The 27222-nt window shown below is 40.6% G+C and overlaps 5 protein-coding genes across 5 annotated transcripts; 3 read left to right on the top strand and 2 right to left on the bottom strand.

Annotated features, from left to right (window-relative positions):
• Nucleotides 1-1915: 1915 nt before the first annotated feature.
• On the top strand, nucleotides 1916-7609 carry PCYB_101880 (hypothetical protein; the record flags this gene model as incomplete). Its single annotated transcript, XM_004222737.1, has 2 exons — nucleotides 1916-2081; nucleotides 2175-7609. The coding sequence occupies 2 exons, from the start codon at nucleotides 1916-1918 to the stop codon at nucleotides 7607-7609; spliced, it is 5601 nt and encodes a 1866-aa protein (XP_004222785.1).
• A 4707-nt stretch (nucleotides 7610-12316) lies between these two features.
• Nucleotides 12317-16152, top strand: PCYB_101870 (multidrug resistance protein; the record flags this gene model as incomplete). The annotated part of the gene is made up of 1 exon (XM_004222736.1): nucleotides 12317-16152. A coding segment is annotated over one exon (3834 nt), but the record flags the coding sequence as incomplete, so codon positions are not given.
• A 1577-nt stretch (nucleotides 16153-17729) lies between these two features.
• PCYB_101860 (mitochondrial processing peptidase alpha subunit) lies at nucleotides 17730-19657 on the bottom strand (the record flags this gene model as incomplete). The annotated part of the gene is made up of 2 exons (XM_004222735.1): nucleotides 17730-18955; nucleotides 19279-19657. 2 exons carry the CDS (start codon nucleotides 19655-19657, stop codon nucleotides 17730-17732), a joined length of 1605 nt encoding a protein of 534 aa, XP_004222783.1.
• Nucleotides 19658-21234: 1577 nt separating this feature from the next.
• On the top strand, nucleotides 21235-24240 carry PCYB_101850 (hypothetical protein; the record flags this gene model as incomplete). Its single annotated transcript, XM_004222734.1, has 1 exon — nucleotides 21235-24240. A coding segment is annotated over one exon (3003 nt), but the record flags the coding sequence as incomplete, so codon positions are not given.
• A 721-nt stretch (nucleotides 24241-24961) lies between these two features.
• Nucleotides 24962-25683, bottom strand: PCYB_101840 (hypothetical protein; the record flags this gene model as incomplete). The annotated part of the gene is made up of 3 exons (XM_004222733.1): nucleotides 24962-25192; nucleotides 25375-25414; nucleotides 25562-25683. The coding sequence occupies 3 exons, from the start codon at nucleotides 25681-25683 to the stop codon at nucleotides 24962-24964; spliced, it is 393 nt and encodes a 130-aa protein (XP_004222781.1).
• Nucleotides 25684-27222: the final 1539 nt, after the last annotated feature.

Raw genomic sequence — 27222 nt, 5'->3', positions numbered from 1 at the left:
GTCACTGTCATATTCTTTTCCTCCTTTTTCCTTTTTTTCCTTTTTTTTTCCTCTTTTTTTTCCCTGTTTTTTGATGTGCTTCTTTTCCATCCCATTTTATATTCCGTGGAAGGAAATGTGCAAATTGTAAAGTTCTAAAGAGCCACGTCAAAAATGGTAAAAAAAACTCACCCACAAAAAATATTCATGTTTTTTTAACTGAAACAAAAAACAACGTTAGAAATTCATGTAAAATTTAGAACTAAATAGATGGTATCTATGAGAATAGTGAAATCAGCAGAACTGATATTTTTACATATTTCACACTTTTCATTCTGATTTTTCCTTTTTATTTCCCCATATTTATTATATTTATTTATTTTTTTTTTTTTCAAAGCGTGTTCTTGTTATTTTAAAACAGCATTGTAGTGTCCTTCATGTTGAATTTTCACCACATGCTTCATTCATTTTTATTTTTCGCGAAAAGATATCATGATTTGAGATGCTCGTGTATCCTAATAATTTCGCGCAAGCTTTGTTGGGATGCATGCTACGCAGATGTACACATATGCGCCGGACAAATTTTGATGTTTGTTCGTACGTGTTTGTACACGACGTTTAAGCGAGCATTTATGCGAGCGTTAGCGTAACCGTTTAAGTGAACCTTATGCGCGATGCTTGCCTTCTCAAGCACGCGTACGCACGTACACGCTTGAAGCTATATATATGTGTATATATGTATATATTTCCACCTTCAGTTGCCCGTCCTTTCTGCGTGTTCATTCACACATAGTACTTTTCTATACGCCGTTCACACAACAGGCTATTTGCATGTGTGTTTATATGCTGGTACATATGCATACACATGTGTATATGCTTACACTTTTCACTCGTGCGGAGTCAGCAAAAAAGTAATCGCATTTGTTACACCGCACGCAGGTGTGTGCCTCAGCGTTCATCTAACATTACAATTTAAGAAGAAACGAAAAAACGGAGGCACAATATATATCCACATATATATACACTCATGTAAAAATTTAAAGAAAAAAAAAAAATTTACACGAACAAAAAATTAGTAGATGATTTCCCCCCCCACTTTTAATGTACCCATCTATGTTATGATAACTTTTACACACTTTTTGCGTATCCCTTTTTTTATTCCCCCCCTGCATGTGTATACATACACTGTTTGTCAAAACTTTCCATTGTGGTTGTAGGAAGAGTGAAGTTGTAGAGAAAGGCAGGAAAAATAAACGCCTCTTTTGTGCCAGAACACGTGTATATGTACGCACGTGTGTATGATGTGCATGCCTTGTGAACTCCCTCATTTTACAGCAAAGTGTAAAAATTGTGTGTTACATTTTCTTTTTATGTGTAAGGGGTAAAAAGGATAGAGGCAGAACCGATTTATTCCACAATCATCAGCTATTTTTATGAAAATCAAAATTACCTTATGACACCTATTTCGTATCGTTGATGAGCCATTGATTTAAATTTATTTGTATTGCTTGTCTGATTTGCAAACATATACGCGCTTGTGTGCATGTATAAATTAGGGAAGCAGCCGAACGAGCGTCCTACCTTTTGCCAACACGCAAAGGTAAATGTGCTTAATAGCTGGTTGGCAAAAACTGGTTGAAATGGTCCCACCGTTGTTCCTTTTCGTGCATCTCTACTGCCCCTATAAAAGTTCGATCATTCATATGTGTGATCTTTCACGATAGTAGCGTTGTACGTTTGGATGATGTAGAGAATTGCAAACTAGAAATAAAAAAAAAAAAAAAAAAAATTTACATATACATATACATATATATACATACGTATCTATGCGCATGTGAGGAATTCATGTGTCCATGTGCTCACGCCTCCATATACCCACTGACATAATATAATCCACGCCGTAGTTGCCCACCTGAATCACCACTCAATCGAAATAATGGAGTGCGTTTCGCATGACAGCCGAAGCACAAACGGCGCAATATGCAGCAAGGAGTTAACAAATAGCAGTGGTAATTCCAAGTCGATCGAAATGCATGCATATAAAAATAAATTCGAAAAAAACCCGAACTATGAGCAAAATGGCCAAGCAGCAATTAGGATAAGTAACAAAAAGAACGAAGAAAGGAAGAACCAAACGAATTACTGTACCGATAATGACCAGGTTGACAATTTTAAAATGGTGCACACTTATTCAGGTACCAGTCAGAAAAGCAGAAAAAATGGGCGCACAAAGAATTTTTCAAAAAATAAAGCAGATTTCAATAATTTCTTTTATGAAGAAAAATATGCCAATAGTAGTTATGTGGAGAAGGGGAAACGCCCCGATAGGCATTTTCCTCATGGGGGTCTAGGAAGTAATAGGGGGGTTAACGAAAATCGCCTAAGAAAAGGCACATCATCAGGAAATTGCAGCAGTGGTAATAATAATAATATCGGAGTGCACAATCCTATGGAATCATTCGGGAAGAACTATTCAGGCTCAAGAATGAATGTGGCAAATGGTGCAGAGGAAAAGTCCGCAAAACGGGTGGCGAGCAATAACGAGAACTTAGTGCCAACTGCGGATAAATCACACGTGGGCATGCTCGATAGTAGAAGTAGGAGAAGAGGTGCAAACTCAGAAAAGCAGCCATTTGTCTTTACGAACAAACGGGGAGCAACTGGAAGTTATAATGATCCAAATGACAGCATTGTAGAGTGCGCTAACGACGATGATCGTGTCGCCGCTGAACATTTGGGCGTGGGTGGAAGCATGTGTGGTGACCTCTATGGTGACGTTATCGATGGCGAAGGCAACAGCCACAAGGGTGATTTCCCCAACGAAGGAACCCCCCTCAGCAAGAAAAGCAGCTTCCTGCGAAAGAGTAAATCCCTGAACAGAAATAATATTTACGAGAGCAAAGAGGACGACAAACGGCTGCTATCCATTACGAATAGGGACACCCCAGAAGGTACGGATTACACGAACGTGACGAAGAAAGCTTGTTCGAATAACGAATTAAAATTTAAAGAAAAAAAAAAAGATGAAGTGAACTGCACAAGTAGGGAAGCGAATTACGATTTTAAGAGCGCCTTGAATGTCCAATTCTCTAAGACAAAAATGTGCCCATATATGAACACCAAAGAAAAGTGCAAACGGTTTTTAAGTAATATGTGCCCCTATGCACATGACCAAAGTGAGTTAAAGCCATTTCCAGATTTGTACAAAACAGCCATGTGTCGTAACTTCATGAAAAATTTATGTAGCAAGTCGAAGGTTGAGTGTAATTTCGCACATAATGTGGAAGAGCTCAGATCGACGGATGAGTTTTACAAAACGACATTGTGTAAGTTTTTCCTCAACGGATACTGCAAGGCGGACACCAACTGCAGGCACGCGCATGGGCACAAGGAGCTGAAGTGTAAAGAGGCGAAGTGTAGAGAAGTGAAACGTAAGGAGGTGAACTGTGAAGGGATGAACTGTAAAGAGATGAACTGTGAAGGGATGCAATATGAGGAGGTGAACTGTGATGAGATGCAGCATAAGGAGGTGAACGGTGATGAGATGCAGAATAGGCACCTCGGCAGTCTGTCCTGGGAGAACGACAGGGTAGGCACGGAGAAGGCGAATAACAATGGCGAGGAAGAGCAGCCACAGCACCCACAGTACCCGCACCAGCAGAGCGACATGGAAGGGGGGGGAACTCTTCTAAACGGAGAAACAATGAACCGGTTCAAGTCGTCGGAAAGCTGCTCCTTGAACGAGGGGAAGGAGGTAAGGATCATAAGAGAAGGGGAAGACGTTACGGAGGAGGATCTGCTTGCCACGGAAGACATTGAAGAGGACGAAGCAGTAATGGACGTTATCGCGGTGGAAGGAAAACGCATATCAAACACACGCGATAGGAAAAAAAATGATAGCAAAAAGAAAAAAGAAAAATTCTACAACGCATCGCGAAAACTCATGTCCATTAGCACGAAGGACACGTACTGCTTTTTGTCCAATGGGTTGTCCAGAAACATGGAGTCGTCCGAAAATTTCGATGATGAAAATAGGAGTGTAAAGACGAATGAAGATTCGACTCTCGCCCATAGCAATGGGGACTCCAAGATAAAGAGTTCAGATAGCGCAAATAGCTATTTTAAGGGGGATCCCCACCCTGAGTATCCATTCAAGTCTAACGAAACGATCTACCGAATGGAGGTAAAGGATGAGGAAGTTAACCACCCCTTTGACGCAACTGGGAAGGAAGCCCAAAACGGAAGTGATACCGAGCAGAGGCGCAACTCTGTGGATCATAATGAGCAAGTGACCACAATTGGACACTTTGGAGAAAGGCATAACACGACTGATGGAAAACAGGAAAGAGACAATAGTAACAAATTCACATATTCAAATTCGCACAGAGGTAGTAACGTGGCACAGAATGGAAGTTTAGCTTTGAAAAAAGAGGGCAGAAAAATCTTTAACGACGATAATGCATGTGCACATAGAAATAAAATGAGCGTCAGTGGGGGCAAAGGTTCGAACGAAGCTACCATTCATCCCAAAATGGAAAGGAACAAAAATGGAAGGGGCTACATGAACCCTAATCTCTCCCCCATCGGTAGTAAAGGTGGCACAAGAAATTTTCAGGACAAAATGGGGAACGGAAAATTAAGTCGAAATGTGCAAGTTGATGCGATCGAGGTGAACAATGAAATGTGCCCCCGAAATGAGATGCACTTTAGCAGATTGTGTGAGAATGGCGTGCATGGTTATAATGGAGCCGCGGGATACACTGGGAGTTGCGGCGGCATGGAGAGCAGTGGGTGTGTGCAGGAGAGGGGAGAGAATTGCACATGGGAGGATCACGCTCGGGAGAACCACGCCGGGGAGAACCACGCAGGTGAATACAACAGGAGCGGTTACCGAAGCAGGGGATTTCATAACGCCGACAAGGGCAATGGCAACTTCCACAGCGGGAGTAACAACAACTTTAACGGAGCCTTTGGTAACAGCGCCGATAACTACAGCAACAGCGGGGGTAAACCTTATGGAAATGGCAAAAGGGCGAATGGAGGCACGACGAGGTACGATGGCCACACCGCCAGTAGAGACAGCAGCAATAATGGAGTGGCGAATAGGGGCGCGGCGAATGGGGGCGTGGCGAATGGGGGCTTTGTGGATAACACCATGGCGAGTGGTGGTTTCGCGAATAATAGAATGATGAGCAACAACCTGGTGAACAATAACCTGGTGAACAGCAACATGGTGAACAGCAACATGGTGAACAGCAACATGGTGAACAGCAACATGGTGAACAACAATGTGGTGAACAACAATATGGTGAACAGCAACATGATGAGGAAAAACTTCAGGAATAACAACGCAAGGAATACCACTCGAAATGTGAGAAACAGCGCAAGAAACAACTTGAGGAACTGCGGCATGGCAAATTACGGCGCGAACCCTAACAGCGCGAACCCTAACAGTGCATACCCTAACGATGTTGTGGAGAATAATATGCGCACTATGCATTCCGAAAACGTCAACACCTACAACAGCAACTTCAGTTGCTACAGTGCCAGCGGGGGGGACGCAAATGCTTACATGAACGTGAATAATTTTTCCTACAAGAATGTGACCCAGGGCAGCAACTGCAATGTTGTTGGTAGAGCACCCAGCAAGATTGACCATACCAATTATGGTGGTAATTATGGCGGTAATCATGGCGGTAATCATGGCGGTAATCATGGCGGTAATCATGGCGGTAATTATGGCAGTCATTATGGCGGTCATTACGGAAACGTTGGTAACGGTCCAGTCGGCGGCAACAACAACCCATACATTCCACAGGACTATACTCCACCCATCTGTAACAATATAATGAAGCAGAATAAAAATTATAGAGGTAAGAAAAAGAGTGCGCAAAATAACATGCCGCAAGAAATGAGCAACAATGGCAACTTTGAAAACAATAGCGGGTATGATCGTAATGGCAACATATATGGTCGAGGTGGTGTGAAGCGGGACGGGAATTATAACCCTCATGGCTTCAACCCCAATGGTACGATAGGCAGTATGAATAATGACCACATTGACGGGAACAGTTATGGCGATATGTTCATGAATAATGGTCCAAGGAACAACCACCATGACGGTGTCAATAACATCTACGGCAGAGGCAATGGGAATAATTATTACCCCTACGGCCACGATACCAACGGGACGCATGTAATGAACACCCCCCTTGAAAATTGTGCAGATATACGCAACGGAGGCATGGAACCGAGTGTGCACAGTGGCCACATGTACAACACGGCGCGTGCGTATGGGTTTACAGATGGACAGAGCGGCGCGCATGATGGGATGCAAAACGGGGCGCACCACGGAGTGTATGGCGCAGTGCAAAACGGATCACATTACGGTGCACATAATGGAATGCAAAACGACACACATCGAGCCTTCAGACAAATGGACAAAAAAACGCATAGTGGCAATATCGACCATATGCATGGAAGCAGAAATAGGAAGTGCCTTATGAGCAACAATGCCGATAACGAGACGTACAAGAGTGGTGACGAAAACTGTAGCCACACGGTGAACCGAGCGGACGAGGCGAACGGAGCGAACATGGCGAGCGGGGCGAACTTGGGTCAACCCGTTGCATGCTATCCTGGTGTGCACGATGAAGCCAGCATGGAAGGTGGAAGATTCTTATGTAGGAAGTCGAGAGGTTGCCCCTCGAATAGTTTAAAAAGTGGACACATGGCAGAAGCAGCGGAAATGAAAAGAAATAATTATGATGAAACCAACTTAGGTACAAAGAAATCGGACCACATCGGCAAGAGCGAAAAGGAAAATAGGAAAGAGTTTCGCAGTGGTGAACAAGGCGTAAGCGAGATGAAAGGTACTGCATATTGCACCAGCTTTAATGCGAAAGATAACAAGAACAAGCTAGAACAAAGAGCGCAGTTGCAAGATAATAATCGTGGTAACAGCAAAGAGTGCAACACTCGCCGAAACCGAAATGCAAGCAAAAATGGAGGGAGCAATGATGGTGTAATGATGCAAGATTTACATGGCAGCACGAATCGAAGCACGTTGCGGACATTAGCTGCGTGCATAAGTCCCATGAACGGACCAGCGGACCAGCCTTCATTATGCGAAGATGGCCAAATGGAAAGTTCCACCTTAGAAAAAATGAAACGAAATAATTATGATTCAAGGGGTGAAAATTTCAAAGGTAGTAACTTAAAAAGTAAGAGTCCACGAAGAAGGGAATCGCGAAATAGGAGAGCACAACATGGGGAACACCAAAGTAGGGGCGAGCACAGTGGAAAGGAACAAAACAGAGGGGAGAAAAATCAGGAAGAGTTACACACAGAGTTACAAATAGCTGACGATCAAAGTAAAAGTGGTATGCTTAACCAAGATAACAAAATTGAAAAATTTCTAATTGACGAAGAACCCCAAACGTGTGTGTCTTGCTATCAGTACGTGACAGATCCCACGCCGGGGGAAATTACCCCAACAAATCCTTGCTGTTTAATATGTGGGCAGGTAATAAAAAAATCGCTCTCTTTGATGATCATAGAGTTATTGCAGCCACAGGTGCAACACCTACTTTCGGATGTCAACTTTTATGTGCAAAATTATCACGACTGATGAGGTTCCGGGGTGGCAACGAGAGTGTACGTTATAGCTGTATGGAGACACAACACAGTTACGTGCATGTATGGGTAACGCTCATTAGGAAGGACGCACGAACGAGCGGAGAAGCCCGCGTTAGAGGGGGTAGAACAGACTGCGCAAATTGGTTATTTTTAGAGAGCGAGTCAATGAAAAAGGAAAAGTCCCGATTTGTCCGTTGCTGTTCATTTCGCGTTTATTTTGTTCCTACCCGTGCATTTTGTTTCATTCGTTTCTTTCGCTTCTTTCGCTTCTTTCGCGTCTTTCGCATCTTTCGTTTCTTTTCATGTCTGTTTCATTTCCCCTTCATCCATGTCGCGCCCTTCACTAATTGTGTACCCCCTTTTAAATTTTGAATTTAAGAGGAGTTTCCCTGCTTTAAATATAAGATGCCTCCCTCCGGTTGTCCCTGAAATTTGTGTGGCCGTTTTTTGTTTTTCCCCTTAAGTCTGATTGTGTCGATTAGGAAAGAGGACTCGGAGTGCCTGTATATGTACGGGCACCTCCACGCGGGGAGGAACATCTTTTGCCGCACCTGTGCATTTAACCCTTCACACGTTGATTGTTCACCTATTTACAGCGTTTCCGCCCCCAACCGGAGCGGCGATGCGCAGTTGTATGTGAGCGCATACGCGTGCGCATGCCCATGTAGATAAAAGTACACACGAGTGCACTCAGTAGGTGCGGCTCGACTTGCATATCCATGTTGCACTGATGCGTACAAACCGTTAAGGAGACCGCGGAAACTTGATTAATTAAAAACTTTAACCTTGATTACCCCATTTTGTTAACCTAACGTCGTTCCCAAGTCACCATGCTGTGCGTTCCTCCACCGTGAAGAAGGCAACGTTTCGCCATTTTTACGCCATTTTTGCGTTAACTTTGCGTCAAAATTTATAATATTTCGCGCGTGTGAATTTAATGTAGTATTTTTTTTTTTTCACTTTGAGAATAAGTTACATTATTAACGTGCAGTCATTTTTAGGGGAACTGAAAGCCAGCTCAAAACTTTTTCACAAAGGTGGGCATTTATTTAGACAAGGTTGAGGGAAAAAAAAAAAATTTTCAACGAGAACGAATGAGCAATTCTTTATAGTAACGTTTTTAAAACAAGGGAGAGTGTGAAATTTTTTACTGACACGACACGTCACTCTTGATGCTCACGTCGCTGAGATAAGTAATACGTTCGATTTTCTCCAACGTTAATATGCAATAGTGGAACTAGCTTTTCGTAATCGACAAAGAGACACATACCGCGGCAGCACATAAAACATTGTGTTCGTTACAAAATAGTAAAGGGAAATCTCTTCTCAACCTTTTGGAGTGGATAGTTTTACGCGAATGTTCCGTTTGGACACCCAATCGTGACAGTTTTTCCTCCCCCCTTCCCCAAAAAAAATGCTGCATCATGCAAAATCCGTTTTAAGTTAATACATTATTAGGACATAATTCACGGCAAAAGGGCATTCTTATCCTTTTTTTTTTTTGTACTTATGACAGCGTCGAACGAAAATCTTTTTGTCATACAAAGTGCGCACCGCTACTGTGTTGCATACAATTTTTTCGATATTAAGGGGGGAGGTGGGAAATGCCCCTAAAATTATTATTTGCCATGAAGCATTTTTTTTTTTTTGTGCTCATAATTTTTACCAAGTCGGAGGGTACAAAAATACGCACAAAAGCAGAAGGAATTATTTTAATGCCTCATGTGCGAAAAAGAAATTAATGTGTGAATGGCTCATTTTAGCAACGGAAGAAATGACAAAAGGTCAGTGGTCCCCGTAAAAACTGCATGTATGATTAAATGCAATTGTGTATGCATTGGCAGCGCGTGTTATCTGTGGATATCATCCACACCCGCATGGAACGCCTACATATATACATATATAATATGTAGGTGCTTGCTCTGCCACTATACTATAACGTGGGTTGTTTTCCTATGGGCATTTCAGGTTTGTTCATTTGGCACCGCGCCGGGTGGACATGGGCGAGCTGGGTAATAGCACCAGCGGATGGCGCACAATTTATTTAGTGGTGCCACAAATGAATCGCTTTTTACATGCACTTGGGATTGGTAAGCGCATTCATATGGTTGCCTCTTTTGTTGGCCAACGCGGAGTGCCTTCAAAATACTCTCAAATTTTTTCTACCAGGTGAAGGGGGTATTATATGTAAGAAAATGCGCATGTTTAATATATCCACATATGCATTTCTCAACTTAGCGATGATAAGTGTTGCGTTACTTTTTTTTTTTTTTTGGGCCTCTCAAAAATTATATGCGTAAAGTTGTACATACTACGAATTTAGCACTTTCCTGTACATGTGGCGTGGCACGCAAAACGTGTGATATGCGTTCAGCACAGTTCAGTTGAGAACAGTACAGTAAAGATCGCATTGGCTTACCCACCGCGGGCATCGGAAGGGGAACGAGCCCCGATTGTTTAAGGATTCTCCTGCCGTAACTTTCACATGTTGTAAGTGGGCCTTTTCTCACAATGCGCAGCGGCAAAAAAACTAAAATTACATAAACGGTTAAAAATTAAAGCGTGATTATTTTTATAGATCTCTTTATACCGTTTAGCGAAAATATAAAACAGGGGTGAGGAGGCCGCAAAATAAGCGAATTGAATTGTTGAAAAGGTTGTACAAAATTGGCATAATGTACATATACGAAGAAAAAAATAGTGAAGAAATGAAAAAGTAAAAAAAAAGGTATACATGTATATGCATATATATATGTATAATGTTATATGTATATTCGCATATACAAGTAGGAAAAACGCCAAAACGGCAAACAAACTAGTAGTGCAATAACAGATACGTAGAGATAAATAACAAGAAGAGAAAGAAAAACTGCTAATTTTAAATGCCCCTATCTATCATCCCTATAAAAAAAAAAAAAAAAACTAGCTGTACTTATTTTTTTTAATCTTGATGTTTTATACTTGAGTAAATTTTTTTCGAGATGCATATTTTGAAGCCGCGAAAAAATATATACGAAAAAGAAATGTTTTTTAATTAGTATAAATTATGCTTATATGTATTCTTTGTTTTTTCTTTTATCTTTTTCTTTAATACATTTTTCCGTTTTTGTTATTTTTGTTATTTTTTTTATTTTTGTCATTTTTGTCATTCTTGTACATGTTTTTTATGAATATATTATTATGCAGTGGTAATTTTATTTTCGATAAACTTTTATTTTGTTAAAATAAAAGTTATTATTGATAGCCAGCCTACGTTTTTGAATGATACCACTTTGATGAAACAGTTAGGTACAAATGTTTACGACATTGCATAGATAAAGAATTCTATATTGTAAGTTTTTTTTTTTTTTTTTTTTTTTCCATTACCATATGTAGAGATCTTATATGTTCTACTTTTATCCGAATAGCTTTATTATTTTTTGTGCCTATTCATATCGCATTTTTGTGTGCATATGGATTTGGCTGGCCAGCGTTGTACCGCAGGAGTGCACGTGAGCCGCTCTGCGTACACGTTCGTATGGCTATATGTAGGCATATAAATACACCTACAAAAGTACATAAGTTTGTGTGTGCCTTTGAGCTTGGCGCGCGCCCCACTTTTAAAGCCTAAATTGTTTAAAAGCGGCCTAAGAGAGGAGGAGGAAAAGAAAGGAGAGCATATCGCTTCACTCCCCTAAAAAATTCCACCCATCAACATAACTGTTTTTTAAGTACCCATTTGACTATTGCGGGTAACGTAGTTGTATACTAGCTCGGCCCTAGCGTACACTTATGCATTTTGAACAGAACGCTTTTACGTCGGGCCTCGTGACATACGTCCTGTTTCTTTTTGTTCCGCCTCTTCCTCCCTTCCCGTAACTGCTCGCCGTTTGGGAATTCGGGGAGATTGTTCCTTAACCGTCCCGATGCTGTAAATGTGATATGTGCACAAAGTACTGTGCATTCTTGTAAGTCTCTCTCTCGCGAGTCGGTGTGTGTATCGTGAGTTCGTATCAAAAACGTGCTGCACGTGTGATCGTCTCTTACGAACCACCTCGCTGACAACGCAGCGTTATAATTGTGGCACCGCTTGTTCGTATCTCGCCCACCCCTTACCGTGTTTATGCCACTCCCCCGGCTGTGTAAGTATAATAATCGAAAATGAAAAAGGATCAAAGACAATCCACGGACAATAGCAACAGAAGTAACAACCTGAGTATTAAAGATGAAGTGGAGAAGGAATTGAACAAGAAAGGGACCTTTGAATTGTTTAAGAAAATAAAGACTCAGAAAATTCCGTTCTTTTTACCGTTTAAATGTTTGCCGTCAAGTCATAGGAAGCTGTTAGGGGTGTCCTTCGTGTGCGCCACTATATCAGGCGGCAGCTTGCCCTTCTTCGTGTCAGTTTTTGGGGTCATTATGAAGAATATGAACTTAGGAGAAAATGTGAATGATATTATATTTTCTTTGGTGCTCATCGGAATATTTCAGTTTATTTTATCCTTCATTTCGAGCTTCTGTATGGATATCGTAACGACCAAAATTTTGAAAACGCTTAAAGTAGAATTTTTAAAAAGTGTATTTTATCAGGATGGTCAATTTCATGATAATAATCCGGGCTCAAAATTGACATCCGATTTGGATTTTTACTTAGAACAAGTGAATGCAGGAATCGGGACCAAATTTATCACCATATTTACGTACGCAAGTGCATTTTTAGGTTTATATTTATGGTCCCTATTTAAGAACGCCAGGCTCACCCTCTGCGTCACGTGTGTTTTTCCCTTGATATATATCTGCGGTGTTATTTGCAACAAAAAGGTGAAGATTAATAAAAAAACGTCACTCTTGTATAATAACAATACCATGTCGATTATAGAAGAAGCGTTAGTTGGCATCCGAACTGTCGTCAGCTATTGTGGTGAAAATACTATATTGAAAAAGTTCAACTTATCAGAAAAGCTGTACAGTAAATACACATTAAAGGCAAACTTAATGGAATCTTTACACATTGGTATGATTAACGGATTCATTTTAGCATCTTACGCTTTTGGTTTTTGGTACGGAACGAGAATTATCATTTCAGATCTGAGCAACCAGCAACCCAACAATGACTTCCATGGAGGCTCTGTCATCTCCATCCTTTTAGGAGTACTCATCAGTATGTTCATGTTAACCATTATTTTGCCAAACATAACAGAGTATATGAAATCGTTGGAAGCTACGAACAATCTGTACGAAATTATTAATAGAAAACCCTTGGTAGAGAATAACAATAATGGGAAGAAATTAAAAGACATTAAAAAAATCCAATTCAAGAATGTACGTTTTCATTATGATACTAGAAAGGATGTCGAAATTTACAAGGATCTTAATTTTACCCTAACGGAAGGAAAAACATACGCATTTGTTGGAGAATCAGGTTGCGGAAAGTCAACTATCTTGAAGTTAATAGAAAGGTTATATGACCCAACTGAGGGAGAGATCATCATTAACGATTCGCATAATTTGAAAGATGTAAACCTGAAATGGTGGAGATCAAAAATCGGAGTCGTCAGCCAAGATCCACTCCTCTTTAGCAATTCCATAAAGAACAACATTAAGTATAGTTTGTACAGTGTGAAAGATTTGGAAAATTTATCAGAGGAATTGAACGAAGAAGATTTCGCTTCTCAAAATGGTGCTAACAACCGCAACAGATGCAGAGCCAAATGTGCTAGCGATCTAAACGATATGATGAAAACGACTGACTCGACTGAACTCTTACAAGTGAGAAAGAACTACGATACGATTGAAGATTCCGAAGTTGTTAGTGTTTCGAAAAAGGTGCTAATCCACGATTTTGTATCAGCTCTTCCAGATAAATACGAAACGCTGGTAGGTTCTAATGCGTCCAAGTTGTCAGGTGGGCAGAAGCAGAGAATCTCCATCGCTAGAGCCATTATTAGAAACCCCAAAATTTTGATACTCGATGAAGCTACGTCATCCTTGGACAACAAATCGGAGTACCTAGTGCAGAAAACGATAAATAATTTGAAAGGAAATGAAAACAGAATTACGATTATTATTGCTCACAGATTGAGTACCATCAGATATGCAAACACCATTTTTGTTTTGTCCAATCGAGAAAACGGAAATAGTTCCACCATAGATGTAGATATACTTGGTGAGGACCCAACCAAGGACAACATCGAAAATAATGAGGAGAATATAAAAAAAGATGACACAAACCAAAACAAAAAAATTAATAATGCAGGAAGTTACATCATCGAGCAGGGAACACATGATTCGCTGATGAAGAATAAAAACGGAATTTACTACACCATGATTAATAATCAAAAGGTATCGTCCAAAAGTTCTAGTAATAACGATAATGACAAAGACTCAGATATGAAGAGTAGTATTTATAAGGACTCCGAACCAGGTTACGACCCAGACGAAATGAACGGCAACACAAAAAATGGAAATGATGATGCATCTGCCAAAAAGAGTAAGAACATGAGTGATGCGAAAGAGAGTAACACAAATGCTGGAGGAAGATTATCCTTTTTGAGAAACCTGTTTAAGAGGAAACCCAAAGCACCAAACAACCTCCGCGTTGTCTACAGAGAAATATTTTCTTACAGAAAAGACATAGCCATTATAGCCCTGAGCATTATGGTCGCTGGAGGCTTGTACCCTCTGTTTGCGCTCCTGTATGCTAAGTACGTATCCACTCTGTTCGATTTCGCAAACTTGGAGGAGAACTCGAATAAGTACTCCCTGTACATCTTAGTGATTGCAATTGCCATGTTCATTTCGGAGACTTTGAAAAATTATTACAACAATGTGATAGGAGAGAAGGTGGAGAAAACGATGAAACTTCGACTATTCGAAAATATTTTGTACCAAGAAATTAGCTTCTTTGATCAGGACAGTCATGCCCCTGGATTGCTGTCAGCACACATAAACAGAGATGTTCATTTATTGAAAACTGGTTTAGTAAATAACATCGTCATTTTTACGCACTTTATCGTCCTCTTCATCGTTAGTATGATTTTGTCGTTTTATTTCTGTCCCATCGTGGCAGCTGTGCTGACCGGAACATACTTCATTTTTATGAGAGTGTTTGCCATTAGAGCAAGAATGGCAGCCAACAAGGATGTAGAGAAGAAGCGAGTCAACCAAGCAGACACAGTGTTTTTGTACAACAATGATGATGAAATATTTAAAGATCCAAGTTTCTTAATTCAGGAGGCATTTTACAATATGAACACGGTTATTATTTACGGCCTGGAGGATTACTTCTGTACGCTCATTGAGAAGGCTATTGATTATTCCAACAAAGGACAAAAGAGAAAAACGCTAATCAATTCTATGTTGTGGGGGTTCAGTCAAAGTGCTCAGCTTTTCATTAACAGTTTTGCTTACTGGTTTGGTTCCTTCCTAATTAGAAGAGGTACAATAGAGGTGGATGATTTTATGAAATCTTTGTTTACCTTTTTGTTCACCGGTAGTTATGCCGGAAAGTTGATGTCACTAAAGGGAGACTCAGAAAATGCAAAGTTATCCTTCGAAAAGTACTACCCATTGATTACGAGAAGATCTAATATCGACGTACGAGATAATGGAGGTATTAAAATTAAGAACAGTAATGACATAGAGGGAAAAATCGAAATCATGGATGTCAATTTTAGATACCTGTCCAGACCCAACGTCCCCATTTACAAAGACTTGACTTTCTCCTGTGACAGTAAAAAAACCACAGCTATTGTTGGAGAAACAGGTAGTGGAAAATCTACTGTAATGAGTCTACTGATGCGATTCTACGACTTGAAAAATGACCACCATATTGTTTTTAAAAATGAACAGATTGATGAGATTAACAAGGAAGAAAAGCAGCAGGGAGATGAGGAACAAAATGTGGGAATGAAAAATGTAAACGAATTCAATTCAGCAAAGGAAAATGCAGATGGACAAAACAGTGCCGTTTTTAAGAACAGTGGAAAAATCCTACTGGATGGGGTCGACATCTGTGATTACAACTTAAAGGATTTGAGAAATCTATTCTCCATTGTTAGCCAAGAACCCATGCTCTTTAATATGTCCATTTATGAAAACATCAAATTCGGTAAAGATGACGCCACCAGAGAGGATGTCAAACGTGCTTGTAAATTTGCTGCAATTGACGAGTTTATTGAATCGTTACCGAACAAGTATGACACGAACGTGGGACCCTATGGAAAAAGTTTATCAGGTGGACAGAAACAGAGAATTGCCATTGCTAGGGCGTTGTTGAGAGAACCCAAAATTTTGTTGTTAGATGAAGCTACGTCGTCTCTGGACTCCAATTCTGAGAAACTGATTGAGAAGACCATCGTTGACATTAAGGACAAGGCGGACAGGACGATTATTACCATTGCGCACAGAATTGCGTCCATTAAGAGATCCGACAAAATTGTCGTTTTTAACAACCCAGATCGAACAGGCTCCTTTGTACAGGCCCAGGGAACGCACGAGGAGCTCCTCTCCGTGCAGGACGGCATCTATAAGAAGTACGTCAAGTTGGCCAAGTAGACGTGCAGGGGGGGGAGCGCACATGTACCATGTATGTAGCATGTGGTATATACGTAGCGTGTACCATGTATGTAGCATGTGGCATATACGTAGCGTGTACCATGTATGTAGCATGTGGTATATACGTAGCGTGTACCATGTATGTAGCACGTAGCTCGTACGTATGTACGTGTGGATCTCTCCAATTGCTCAGCCGCCTCGTTACGCGTGGGGACCACGCCCCTTCTGCCTGTATAATGACATGGACCCACTCTGCGCCCGTACCCCCGCGCAACATTCCGCATTCGCCCACGGCTAGCAAGTGCAAAAAAAAAAAATGCCGAGTGCAAGTGAAAATGCAAAGTGCGAATAAAAAAAATTCCGAGTGCAAATACGAAGGCGAAGGCGAGGCGTGCCCTGCTCTGCATGGGCATAATCCGCTCATGCACGCTCGAGCGCACGGGGCGCCACATCCCCGTGTAAAAAATGTATATACAGTTGTTTAAAAAAAAAAAATGCTGCGCCCACTTCTACGAACGAGAACCCTTTGCATTGTTAACCCAGCTTATTGATAATGTGTTTTTAGGGATAACTTCCCCTTTTTTGTGTGTAAAAAATATTTTTCGCATATGGTGAGCATATGAGTGAAGGCGCCACGTGCATTTCTATAATAACATGTGCCTAGGCATGTGTATGCACGTGCACATATAATATGTATACGTGCACATGTACGTATGCATCTACATTTACTTATATATTTTTTTCCCCTTTTTTTTTATGTATATGCTTGTTTAACTGATTTTTTTTTTCAAATTTGAGAATTTGCCAATATACAACAATTTTGTACACACTAATTTTTGGGCCACTGTGCGAAAAAAAATTACTGCATCGAAAAGAGATAAGCTTTTCCGCTTGAGCTAAATGATGGACCCGAGGGCTAGCCAACCCCCATTAACCGTAGTAAACCGATTTAACCCCCTGCAGTGGTTAGCCTTTGCCCTAGTTATTAAGCGCATCATTTAGCACACATGTCATATGTGCGCTCTTTTGCTCGTCACCACGAAGAGGGTGAAAACTTTACCTTCATCGAAAACAAAATTTGCACTATTGCACTTCCCCAGGGAAGAACCAATTTGGATCTTTAAAGGAAAAAATGTGCGTTTTTTCCGTTTCGCTTATTAATTTTACGATGTTATACCATTTGCGGGTGGGTGAAGAAAAAGGGGAAAAAAGGGGAAAAAAAGGGGGAAAAAAAAAAAGATGTGCCAAATGGGTAATTCTACCCTCCTTGGGAAAATAGTCACATCCCAGAACTGCACATCCGCATGTTCTCATTAAAGCATATTTGATGTTTCAGTTCGGTGTCTTTAAAGAGTCGCCACACGGGGGGTGGGGGTACGACCCCACACGCCTCTTTATACGGGGCATCCCGTGAGCACACATCGTGCATGTGGATTTTCATACGGGTCACAAACCATCTGTGCCGACATCTCAGCGTGGGGCAAAAATTTGTAGTATATACCCCCCGAGGGGAAGTACTAAAAGGTAAAAGGTAAAAGGCAAAAAAAAGAAAGGGGTGGTGGTGGAGGATAGCCTTTTTAGCCCAAAATTTTGCATATTTCGTCGTAGTGAGGAGAATGGTTAATGTTGCCATAGACAACAACCGTTGGCTTGGTTTTCAAAAAGTGCCCTACGATCCGGTTTATGTCTTCCTTCGTTACTGCATCTATAGCATCACATAGCTGTTTTCCAGAGAGAACCCGATTTAGAATCATCATTTGTCTAGCCAAGTCTTCCATTAGTATGGACTTATACTCTAAGCTCATCCACATAAAGCTTTTCAAACTTTTCTTTGCTCTATTTAATTCTTCATCGGTAACTTTATTCATTTTCTGAAACTCCAAAGCCATAGCATTTATTATGTCCATCGTGTTGGCTGGTTCCCCAGTGAAGTATAGTCCAAACAAACCCGTATCTGAATGTTGTGTACTAAAGGCCATACAAGATTCTATAAAATTATAGTTGTTCAAAACATTTAGGAATAATCTAGAGTACATTCCTTTTCCTGGTCCTCCCGTGGAAAAAGAACCACCTCCACCCATGAGGGTTTGCAACACAGTTAGTGTAATCATGTCTGATGTCTTCCAACCACCTTTCGTTTCATACGCTATAGCAATGTTAGTTTTTTTAACATTTTTATCTTCTACGCTTACAAATCCACCTGTATATTTTGGAGTCACTTCCTTCTGGCTTGTATATGGTACGGAGACATAATCTTGAAATGCTCTTGATGTCCATTTGGTTAATTCCTCATGGTCTACATTGACACCAACTAGGGTCATATTTTTTGGAGAAAAATGTTTGAGCATAAAATTTCTTAAATTACTGGCAGTGTAATTCTCTACACTAGATTCACACACATACAGCTTATTTCCTAAGGTGTTATTATACCATGCGGTGTTGTGCAGAAGTTCGGTTATGTACAGTTCGTTGTTTTCAAATAACTTGGTGCGCATGGTGTTGAGTCGATTTACATTATTTTTCATTTCCCATGATAGGAAGCGAGGAAATAAGACGTTTCCGATTAGTAAGTTTGTCACTACGGGTAGGTACTCCTTCAAGCATTCGCAGGTGTACACTATGTGCTCACGAAACGCGTTGCAGCTTACGTTCGCCCCTATTTTTTCCAGCGATTTGATCGTCCTCAGGTGGGACAGGTGCGCTGTGCTGTGGAACGCCATGTTTTCGAGCATCACGCTCATTCCCTGCTCGTTCACCTGGTCGTTTATTTCTTCGTACCTGGACCCGCACTTCACGTACAGCCCTGCGGGGGGGAAGCGGTGATAAGCGTGGTAGGCGGTGATAAGCGGTGGTAGGCGGTGATAAGCGGTGGTAGGCGGTGATAAGCGGTGGTAGGCGATGATACGCGGTGGTAGGCGGTGATAAGCGGTGGTAGGCGGTGATAAGCGGTGGTAGGCGATGATACGCGGTGGTAGGCGATATTACGCAGCGCTCGGAACGGTTAATCCCGGATAATCCCGGATTGGCGCTGCGCACGAACACACCAAACTGGCAACGCAGATATGCAACCCAGTAAGCAGGACCCCCCTTCGAAACCACTGCGCCCAGCTCACGAGCCTTTCTTACCTATTGAACAAACGCTGTTGTTCTTGTTAGTGGAAATAATCCTGAGGTCATTTTCCAAAACTGAGAAATGTAACTTCTCATCAACCTGCTTGAAGGCAGGCAACTCCGACTCCTTTATGACAGCAATGTTGAGGGGGATGTCTCTATACGTGTTTTTCTTCCCTTCATTAAAATAGTAGTAATCAAATTTCACTTCTTTAATGATGTCTTCAATTTTCTCCTTCTTGAATGTGACTTTTGTCAAATTCTGTTTTTCCCCTGAGTATAATTTTTCTAAGTTGGGATTTCTCTTAAGTTTTAGGGCTTCACTACTGTATAGTTGTTTCCCCGGTTTGTTCCTACACAGAACTATTTTGAACTTTTGTACGTTTCCGTTCATTTTTGTGTGTGATTTTTAAGAGAGATAAAAGAAACGGAGGGGTTGACCCCAACTGCTGCGTCAGTAGTTACGAGGTGGGAACAAGAACCGCTTCGGTAGTTACACGGATAAAGGGATATGTGTTTGTTGGCCCATATGCCGTTACTCACACACGTGCGTAACTCTATCTTGTACGCGCCTTCGGAGGCATGTTCACACGGAGTCAGTCTCCAAACAGTGGCAATGGTAGTGGCCCTTTCCGTGGGACATAAAAATGTACACTCTTTAAACAACAATAATAAGGGGGAGGGGAATGCACTGAAAATTTATTACTTCCTTTTACTACAAAAATGGAAGAATGGAATGCGCGTTTTCTTCTTTTTTTTTTCTTCCCTTTATTTTTTCCTTTGTGTTTTTTCTCTTCCTTTTTCTTTCCTACTTCTTTACCTATTTAATTGAGCACAGATCATAATAAATGAACGATGGGCTTATGTTTGGGGTTATAAAAAAAAAAAGGGGGGGCGAAGGAAATTCATGATTTTGGGTTATATAATCTCCTTACAGCGAGGAGGGTTAAGCATAACTCTGCTTCTTCTTTGTGCATTACATGTTTAATCACAAATTTTGAATAAGTATTGTGCCTTTACGCAAAACGGAACAGATAAGCCTTTCATTTCACCATTTTATTTTCAAAAAAATGGGTGTACTATTTTAACGGAGAGGAGCAAAACGGTAAAGAAAAAAAAAAAAAAAAAAATCAGCAGCGCGATTGTATGCAGGGTGAAACACTCCACATCGCGGCACGAATACGTTAATTGGTTTTATATATGTACATGTGCATATATAAATTCAGTTATGCGTACCTTTATATGTTTGTGCCCACTGCCCATATGTGCTTGAGGAAAAATACATTTTGTTGTGATGGGCTGAACATGCTGCCCATTCCGTTGCACCAACACAGTTTTGCAGATCAACGCAATTCGTGGAAAATATAAATCGCGCGTACCACCAGGTCATTTCGCTTCATAGCATTTGTGACAGCTCAACATTGGTCAACTGCGTACTGTAGGAGGGATATACAATTGTGTGCCTTTTTCCGTTCCTCACAGTTTTGTTGACTGGGGGGTAGAATTCGTTTCTCCCGCCGTGAAAGTGCCTGTGTCCGCGTAAGGCAGAGCAAGCGCATAATACCTGGTCAGCGGCGATGTATACGAAATGAACGAAGTACGTAAAAGGGAAACCGTGTGACATTCCCCGAGTGGCATATTGTTCTTACCGCCCTGCGCGACCCCTACGTATACAAATATATCGACTTGTGCAGGGGAAAATCCACATGTGACTGCTTCATTTTTCGCCACCCCTCCCCCTTTATACTGCCGCTTCACATCGCATTGCACAGCACAAATGGACAAAATGAGACGGACAACGCAAGCCCACCTCACCTTGTAGAAAAAAGGAACAATTATGAGAAGTATAAAAAATGAATTGTTCCGCAGCAACAGTCACACAATCTGTGATTTGAGGCAAAGCGGCTGTTTGGATTCCCTGTGGGGAGGAAGCATATATGGGAGAGGGGCCCATTTTTTGAAGCCTTGCAGGGGGGAAAAACTCACCTTCGCAGAAAAAACGAACCCCATATATGAATCCAGGGATAGGGGAATTGGATCACCACTTTTTAACGGCATATCTGGTGATAATTTTACGAATGGCAAAGCAGTATCATTTGGAGATGTTCCCCAAAAGGGGAAAATTGGTGAACTTCTTAAACATGCCGCGCACCACGTGAAGGCCCACGGGGGGAAAGGAAGCAAACAGAGTGACAACGCACTGAGCGTAGTAGAGCGCATTTTTAAGAATAACCTACTCGTCCACAATTTGAGCTTTATCCATTTTAATATGCTCCTGACGGTTATTAGCAAGGGTGAAATAAAAATGACTAAGAAAATGCAAAACGGGATTCTGTATTTACTACACAGGCATATTTCGTCCCACACAAGCAATATTGACAATACGGGTTGCGCCTGGATTAACATAGTCCATTTACTATCCAGCATCTGTAGAAATGATAAAACTATGTTACGTTTAATTAGGGAAAAGTATCAGAATGCGGCGAATGAGGACATAAAAAAAGATGCAGCGAAAGAGGACATGAAAAAAGGTGCAGCGAATGAGGACATGAAAAAAGGTGCAGCGAATGAGGACATGAAAAAAGGTGCAGCGAATGAGGACATGAAAAAAGGTGCAGCGAATGAAGACATAAAAAAAGATGCAGCGAATGGAAACATAAAAAAAGATGCAGCTCTCTCATTTGTGGATAAATTTGTACGTAGAATATGCAAATCGAACGATTTTAATTATTCGATAAGAGAAATTTCTTTACTCTTGCACAGCTGTTACCACTTAAACATGAGAAGTTGCCAACTGTTTGATGCCATTTTTGATGAGCTACAAAAAAAGGAGCACCATTTTAACTGTCTAGATATTCACATTTTTGTGTACGCGGTTTACAAATTACAACTGCAAAGGTATGCTCCCTTTCTGGAAAAATTAAAAAATAATATTTTGCAAAACATACACCATTTTGCAAGCGGGCAGATGGTAAATATATTGTTAGCGTATACGTACTTCTACCTCAAGGAGGGAAATGGGAAACTTACTTTGAAAACAGATCCGTTCATGAGTACCATTTATGACACGTGTTGGCATATGGTAAGTAATTTCTCCAATAGAGAATTTTGCAACTTCCTCAATTTTATTGTACAAAATGAAGTTAGCTTAACTGATGAACAACGGTCTGAGTTGTTTGGCATCATTTTTAATCTGCTAAAGAGTCAACACAACAACAGATTAAAGCTTAAGCAGATGATCGACTTGGACGTTTTCACGATCGTAAATTTTGCTTACAAGTATGGGAACTGCGGATCTACATCGTACATGAGAGATATGCCCTTCGAGCATTTGGACCATTTGACTACCCAACTAATTGGGAAGAACAAATTTGCACCAAATTTGCTTGTATACCTGCTGCACTTTTACAAACAGAGAGTGGCTAGCTACACGCAGTTACATTTTTTGCAGCACATTTGTGTGAATTCCCTCGATTTCAAAATGAAAGTTATCCTACTAACTTCAGTGGAGAGGTACCTAACGGGGGGGACAGAGCTTCACGGGGGCGTAGCACAAAGCACATTTTGCATTAAAAAATATTACCACGATTTGCTGAAAAGCGTTTATGATGACCTGTGCAGGGGGGAAAGTACACCCACGCGAGAGAGCACAGTGGACACCTCTCTGAAGCCAAACAGCAGTACCAACATGGTCGTAATCTCCAACAGGGACGTAACTTCCAAAGGGGACGTAACCTCCAACAGGGATGTAACCTCCAACAGGGTCGTAATCTCCAACACGGACATTAAAGAAATATTAAAATTAATTAGAAGTACAACTCAGAATGGCGATAAAAATCATCAGCATTGTGGCAGTGAGTCGTCCGGCGTTTCCCTCGATAGGGAGATCATCAAATGGGAACGGATGCTTCTCAATAGGGCCAGCGAATACGTGACGAAAAATAAGCTAGTGGAGTTATTCCCTCTCATCTTGGTGAATAGGCATGTGCGCGCTGATATTTGCAGCCGAGCGGAGAGAATTATAAACGATCATTTTGAAAACCTGAATGAGTATTTGCTAGGCTATAAAGGAAGAGCAAATGGTATGAACAAGTACGAAAAAAGTAAAAACACTTTCCATTTTTTCGAAGCGCTAAACTTGTGTAATGAATGCATTTTCACAAACAGGGGCAGTGGAGATGTCAAGCAGTTTATGATCAAGAAGAAATTACTACTACGCTGTATAGATCTCACTCCTATGAGCGAAGAAAATAAAAAATATTATTTCGCATTACATATACATATGCTCCTATTCGATATAAACAACAATTTAGACTTTTTTACGAACCACCTGCTAGCCAAAATATCGAATTATCTAAAGACCCCTAATTTGAGTTATGAAAACGTTCTTGTAAACTTTGTCGATATATTTTCTTCCATAATAAAAGTGCAACCCAGTTATTACGACACTTACCTGAACCAGGTTTATAAGTACATATTTCCTCAACTGTTTTGTCACTATGAAAAGTTAGACTGTAAACATTTGTCTCTTTTATTTTATGCCAATTTAGTTCACTTACTTTTACATTTGTATAACCGAAATGCACTGTCGTGCCACATTACTTTATCCATCCGATTGATGAGAAAATTGTTTAGCCTTATTGTAAACTCCATGGATGAAGCCTCCTACAAGTTAACAGAGGCACATTGTGCAGAACTGTCCGAATGTCACATGAGGGATAGAGACAGAAAAGGGGCACCATCGTTACTTCTACCTTTGAACGAGTTAATTTATATCTATAGAGTGCTTACAATTTTTCACTTTGCGGATTTGTACGGGCACATGGATGTGCAGGAGTTAAAATGCTTTTACGCGTTTTACAAAGCTTTGAATTTCTCCATTTTTAAAGTGCACAACTTTTGCGTGACCCAGTTTACGCAGACGCATAGGGGTGAGTCGCGGCCGCCCGTGCGCAGGGGCACCCCCGCGTGTGAATGAGCAACGCATTTGTAAATGAGCAACGCATTTGTAAATGAGCAACGCATGTGTAAATGAGCAACGAATGTGTAAATATGCCTATCTATGAATGTCCATATGTATGAACGTCCATATGTGCACATCCATACGTGTCCCCTTTTCTCCCCCCCTTAGGCGCCTCAAACGTGCATACCACCGTAGTGAACTCCCTGAATGGCCTTTTCAAGACAAACAAACGCGTAAAAATTATATGCGAACAAGTTGTGTTCCCGTTATTTATAATAGACATTTTAATTGACAAAAATTGAGAATCTGCACCCCTTACTTGTCCCCATTTTTTTTTTCTTTTTTTGTGAAATTAAAAAGCGCTTTTAAATTCATTTTTAATAAAACTTGAATGTTTGCGATGTTAGCATCGTTCATTTGTCGGAAAAATTTGGACACTTCTTTAAATTTTATCCATTGCAGCAGTAGTAGCAACAACAAAAAAAAAAAAAAAAAAAAAGTGAGCACAAAAATGAAGCGATTCAATTGTGCACACACCTGAATAGATGCACGTGTTATCACTGGTTAGAAAATGTAAAACTGCGATGGTGAAAGGATGTGAACAAATGGGTGATGCTTCTTCCTAACGGATTTTCCTTAACTCCATTTTTTCTCATCTCCGTTCTGGTCAATGATTTACATTCTCCTCATTCTACATCGTTTTAGGAGCAAAATTCTTCGAGAAGCTCACCTTTTTTAGTTTTCTTCGTACGCCTCATCGTAGGCTTCGTCCCATGTCCATTTGATCAGTGGTTGCTCAATAAACTGATGGTTTGGGGCCGGCTTATCAATAACATCATTCAAATAAAAGGACATGTATGGGATGACCGTTCCATCTCGCATCCGTGTGTACATCTTGCTTAACTGGCTGTCCATAATTTTCAAAACTCTCCTCGCCATATCGTCCTTTTCGGAAAATCTCAGTTTCTACGAAGAGGTATACATTGTGCAATTAAAAAAGGGTACATACGTACATGTGAACATATGTGCGGTAAAAAGGAGTCGCGTAAAGAATTTTCATTGGGGGAGAAATGTATTCACTTTCCACACACAACGGGGGAAGACGCAAAAGTGAAAAATAAATGCTGCGGCCTTCTCTCGTTAAGTACCGTCACTCTTCCCAGGCAAAAGTTGGTTTCCTCAATGTACCTATTGTACAGGGGGGGGAGGAAAAAAAGGAGAATTAGGGCAAATAAACGAATGTTTATCTTTACATAAGCTCGCATACGTGCACTTTCCAACGTGAGAAGCTTTCTCTATGTGCGCATCATACACGTTCGATCACTCTGCATTTACCAGTTGTCATCTTTTTTGACCAATTCCTTGTCAGATATATGCTTCCCTGTGTACCCACTGAAAAAACACTTTGAACTGTTCATACAGTTCAATTTGATATTTCTCAACTTTGAAATTTTCATTATAAACGCGTTCAGAAGATCATTTATGGAATAGTAATATGGAGGCTACAACTTTATTGCTTCGTTTTAGCTTGTTTTCAGAAAAATAGCTAAAATGCGAGAAAAAAAAAAAAATTTTTTATGCCATTTTTACATGACTCGTTCATATAAAAGAAAAATAAAACGACCGTAAAAGAGGAGTAAATAAAACTGCAAAGGCGAAATATTCAACAAGCTTCAGGTTACCAATTTGGGATGTTTTAAAGAAAATGTATGTCCCTTTTTGCGGTTACAATTGAGTGGGGGAAAAAAAAAATGTATATATATACACGAACGTGCGTGCATATGCTAGTACATTTGCACCCTTCCGGAATAAGAGATAAAAATTCTACGGAATATTGTATACTGGCGATGCGCTTTTAAAATGGTGACAATTTTGTGCCGCTTTTACCATTTATTTGCGTCGAAATGGTGTAGTAAATACATATGTGTGCACAAGATTACATACATACATACATACATACATGACACATTATCAGCCTTGCGTGACCACGCGCTTCAAACGAGGAACGAGTGTACTGCCGATGAGAAGCAGAGCGCGCCAGCTTGCCGATAGCTCCTTTAAAACCACACTAGTAAAATTAGAAAAAGGGAGAAGTCTGTGCACAAACGGATGCTGTGCCTTCTCACATATGCACCGATTACATGGAGGAGTCGAGGCAAAAGTAATCACTTTCGCGTGTCCGTTTTTTTTTATTTTATACATTTTCTGTTCATGTGTATGCATGGAGTTCGAAACAAACGCGCATTTTCATTGCTTCGTCTACATGCCAGAACTGCATCGTTTTATGAATGAGGCAGGAGTGGGGAAACCAATTCTGCGTGTCCAAATGTTTCGAAATGATGGTAAAACGGCGACAACTTAGCCCTGACCGGGGTATGGTAAAGGGAAAAAAGCACATGGGAGTGGAAATAAAAAAAGGCAAAAGGGGACACATACAAAGGAAGAAAAACTGAAAACCGGAAAGAGAAAAAAAACGTTACAGCAGTAATTTGTATGTTTCTCAAAAAAAGTGAAGAACTGCGTTCAAATGGTTTTTGTTCAAAGGTGAGAGGAAGTTACACTATCTTTGCTGAAAAGTGGGATGAGTACCCATTTCGACCTTTGGTTTTTTCTGGTCACACATGACGGCAAAAAGGAAAAAAAATAGACCATGCTTTCATCATTTTCATGGATTTTTTCTACAATCTGTTCCGTTAAAACTCAACAAATAAAGGTTCCTTTTTCAAATTTGCCTTTCCTGTTCCATGAGCGAAATGTGAGAGGAGTATCCTCCAACATATTTTCATAACCCAAGTTTGACTTTCCCTTCCCCTTGGCGTTTTAATTTTTGCGCATTACGCGGTTCATCGTGTGGCACATTTTTCCGGCACATTTTGTGGTAACACTGTGTGGTACATTTTTTTTACTTTATTTTTTTTTTGTTTTTTCAGTTATTCAACTTTATACTTTTCACTTGCTTTTCCTTCGTATAGTTTTTAACTTGAATTTTAACTCCC

Source organism: Plasmodium cynomolgi, chromosome 10 (genome assembly GCF_000321355.1).
Source record: "Plasmodium cynomolgi strain B DNA, chromosome 10, whole genome shotgun sequence".
Taxonomy (NCBI): Eukaryota; Apicomplexa; class Aconoidasida; order Haemosporida; family Plasmodiidae; genus Plasmodium; species Plasmodium cynomolgi.
This window is presented reverse-complemented; position numbering and strand designations above follow the sequence as displayed.